The 3,523-nt window shown below is 62.6% G+C and overlaps 1 protein-coding gene across 4 annotated transcripts in view; it reads left to right on the top strand.

Moving 5' to 3' along the window:
- ADARB1 (adenosine deaminase RNA specific B1) overlaps window positions 1-2,791 on the top strand; it is a 129,437-nt gene extending 126,646 nt beyond the window's left edge. For 3 of the 4 annotated variants that reach the window (XM_039257110.1, XM_039257109.1, XM_039257112.1), the window contains exons 9-10: window positions 142-320; window positions 1,203-2,791. In XM_039257110.1, the coding sequence (XP_039113041.1) occupies window positions 142-320; window positions 1,203-1,382 (359 nt within the window). In that variant the 3' untranslated portion in view covers window positions 1,383-2,791. The remainder of the gene's footprint in view (window positions 1-141; window positions 321-1,202) is intronic. The other variant, XM_039257111.1, reaches the window with a different exon arrangement.
- The last annotated feature ends 732 nt before the right edge of the window (window positions 2,792-3,523 follow it).

Below are 3,523 nucleotides of genomic sequence, written 5' to 3'. Positions count from 1 at the left end.
CCCCCCCCCCCCCCCGGGCACAGCCGAGCGCGGTTCTGGGCAGCACGGGGTGGCCCTGGGTGACGTGAGCACACCGGGCCCATGTGCCCATGAGCCGCGTCCTCTGGCCCCGCGTCAACTGGCCGTGTCTCTCTGTTCCAGGCATCAGCAACGCGGAAGCGCGGCAGCCAGGGAAGGCGCCCAACTTCAGCGTCAACTGGACGGTGGGTGACTCGGGCATCGAGGTCATCAACGCCACGACGGGGAAGGACGAGCTGGGCCGTGCGTCCCGCCTGTGTAAGCACGCCTTGTACTGTCGCTGGATGCGTGTGCACGGCAAGGTACCGGCCCCGCCTCCCCGCAGCCTGTCCCACCAAAGCCCCACGCCACTGCCCACCAGGCCCTTCCCAGACCTCTTTGTGTCTTCTGACTGTCCTCGCCTTGAATCGTGGCCCCGGGGCCTCACGTGTAAACCCGGCCCGGTCCTCACCTTGAATCGTGGCCCCGGGGCCTCACGTGTAAAGCAGCCTCAGGCAGCTCTTCCCTCCCCGCTGGCTTCCCGGTGGGGACCTCTTACTCGCCTGCGCCGCCAGGCGATGCCCCCACAGGAGGAAGGCCCGGGGCTCGGGGGGCCTCGGGGGCCTCACGCCCGTTCCTGCGGCAGCGTCGGGCTCCTTTTCCCCGGATGAGCCTCTGATCCGTCGGTGGCTTACTGGTTTTCCCTCATCAGTCGGGAGCGAGGCGGGTGTGTGTTCCGAAGCCGGCGGCTGGGGTGGAAGCCGGCTGGCGCCCTGGCCCCGCTCCCGCGGCAGCTGGCGGGCCTGCGCCCTGTGTATTCCCAGGCTCTGCACAGACATGAGTCAGCCAGCCCCGGGGGCAGTCCTGCGGTGTGAACACGACACACGCGACGTCAGAGTTGTGTTCTTACAGAGCCGTAAGATTAAATGTCACACTGGAATCGTGCGTGCGGGTTCAGGAGCCCCTCTACGAGCCCGGGCTCCGAAGCTGCCTGCCTGACCGAGCGCCTGCCCCGCGGGGGGAGCGCAGTCGCGGGCCCGCGCGCCCTGTGAGACGGCCCCTCGGAGGAGGCACCCCCCGCCTGGGGGCGGCCCCCCAGGGGCCCACGTGGGACGAAACGTGTGGGATTTTGAATGTCTCGAGAAGTCAGTTTTCACTGCTCCTGCTCAAACTGCCCTGCTCTGCTTGTGTTTCCCTTCCCACAGGTTCCCCCCAACCTGCTTCGCTCCAGGATCACTAAGCCCAGCACGTACCACGAGTCCAAGCTGGTGGCGAAGGAGTACCAGGCCGCCAAGGCGTGTCTGCTCAGAGCGTTCGTCAAGGCGGGGCTGGGCGCCTGGGTAGAGAAGCCCACAGAGCAGGATCAGTTCTCTCTCACTCCCTGACCTGGGGCGCGGGGGCGCGGGGCGCCGGGCGGCCGGCGCTGGCTCTGGGACGTCCCGTGTGGACCGGGGCAGGCGTGCACGTCGGGGCGGGGGGTTGGGGCCCGGCGTCCCCACCTGGCACCTTCTGCGGCGGCGGTACCCCTTTGATTACCCAGTGACTGCTTTCAATCTCCGTTTACGTTTAGAAATTGAGTTCTACTGAGTAGGGCTTCCTTAAGTTTAGGAAAGTAGAAATTTGTGTGAAATTTTTGAATAAATAATTTATTCAGAGTTAGGAACGTGGTTTATAAAATAAGTAATTATATCAGGTCACTCTTACGCCACATTATCTTATGTGTGAAGAAGGGGAGAGCGTAGGGAGAGAGGTAGAGGCGTGGCCTGAAGAGCGTGTCACGGCCGTGTTACCGGCGGGTCCCCTGCCCGCCCACGCGACCTTCAGTGGCTCCCCCAGCCTGCCCGGGAGAAGACCCCCACGACGGGCCCAGCCCAGCGCACACACGCGGCCCCTGGTGTGGGGACGGAGTGCGTCCGCATGGGCATGGCCTGGTCCCTGTAGCCGCTAGCCCCCTGGAAGCTTCTGTGCCCTCCTAGGATTGCATCACGGAAAACTTGGGTTAGTTCACTTCTGACTGGTCAAAGGTAAAACATGGGCAGGAATCGTGGCCATTCGTTTGAGGGGTTTCTACAGTATTCAACGCTTGGCGGCCAGGAGGAGCCCACAGAGCTGCTGCAGTTTCCTTCCTTCCTCTGAATCTAACGGGTGTGGCTGACTCTCCAGACATCCCCCCAGAACGGAAGTAGAGTTAATTAGGTAGATGTACTCATTCTTAGAAAATGCCACCTAAGGCATGTTTTTAAATCAAGCTTTATCAAAGACGTGTTTGAAGTCAGTATTCAAACGGCCGCGGACGCCGTCCCCACCAGGGTCTGCACGTTGATTGTCACGGCAGGGAAGGGGTGCTGCTGGCGTCAGGGTGACCCGGGGACGCTGCCCCACACCCCACAGCGCCCAGGGTGGCCCCGGGCCGAGCCAGCAGACGGTCAGGAGCGCGGGCAGGGGTCCTGGGTGGCGCCTCGACCTGAGCTCAGAGATTTGCACCAATTGCCTTGTTTCTTCCACTCAGGATCAGACAGGAACCCGAGGAGGTGCTGGGTCAGGAAGTGGGGGGTCTCGCGGGTGCCGTAGGCAGAGACGGGAGGCGCCACCCCATCTTTGTGGACTCAGAAGACCTAGAACAGGGGCAGAGCAGCCCCTTGGCCCAGACCCCACATGCTCAGAGCAGGAGGTTCAGACCAGAAGCACAGAGCCTCCTGGCGTCTCTGTGGGTCCCTGGGGGGCCGGTGGCACCGGTGGGTCCAGAGCAGGGACTGACCAGGCAGAGGAGCGAGCCCCGCCCACACCAGCCAGGGTGCTGGGGCCACGGCAGGGCTGGGGGGCTGAGGGGGCTGTGTCTTCCTCCGCCTGCAGCAGCAGCGCTGAGGGCCGTCGCCGCCCTCCCCGAGCAGGCGCTCCCCCCCCGGACGGCATCCGTGAGCCCCTGTGTTTTTATTCTCTATAAATGGTATTTTTTCTATTGGGGTTTGGGAGATGGACTTAGTTTTTACAGAATACCTGGATTTTGATTAAAAGTCCAGTGGAAATATATCGCATATACATGCAAACACTACCCAGCACGTCTGGCTTCTTCCCCCTGGCAGGTAAAGGTTGAGGTGAGCATCGCTCCCTCCCCGCCCCAGGTGACAGACGGCCCTCCTGCGTGCTGGTCCCAAGGACCCTGGCCGCGTGGCCCCCGGGACTCTCCCCGGAGTGTCTGGGCCTCGCCGGCCATGGAGGACAGTGCCCAGTGTCAGGGGGGAGCCGTGGCCCGGGGACAGGGCAGCTGGCTGGATCGGCTCCCCTGGAGCCAGAACGAGGGGAGCGAGTGTCACCTCCTCCAGGAGGGGGGTCAGGAAACTGCACTTTAAACAAATTGTCCCTTTTGAGGCTCCGTGTGCATCCTGCCCCGTGACTGTTTCCCGGGGGTGTTCCATCGCGCACAGTGCCCTAACTCTGGATTTCAGAGACTTGGGAAGTTTAATACCACCAAGAACCTGATTGTTTGAGAAAAATCATCAGTTTTGAAGACAGTTTGACCAGTGGG

The sequence above is a fragment of the Hyaena hyaena genome, unplaced genomic scaffold (genome assembly GCF_003009895.1).
Source record: "Hyaena hyaena isolate Hyena2069 unplaced genomic scaffold, ASM300989v1 scaffold_600, whole genome shotgun sequence".
Lineage (NCBI taxonomy): Eukaryota > Metazoa > Chordata > Mammalia > Carnivora > Hyaenidae > Hyaena > Hyaena hyaena.
The sequence above is the reverse complement of the archived record's forward strand: the minus strand, read 5'-3'. Positions and strand labels throughout refer to the sequence as shown.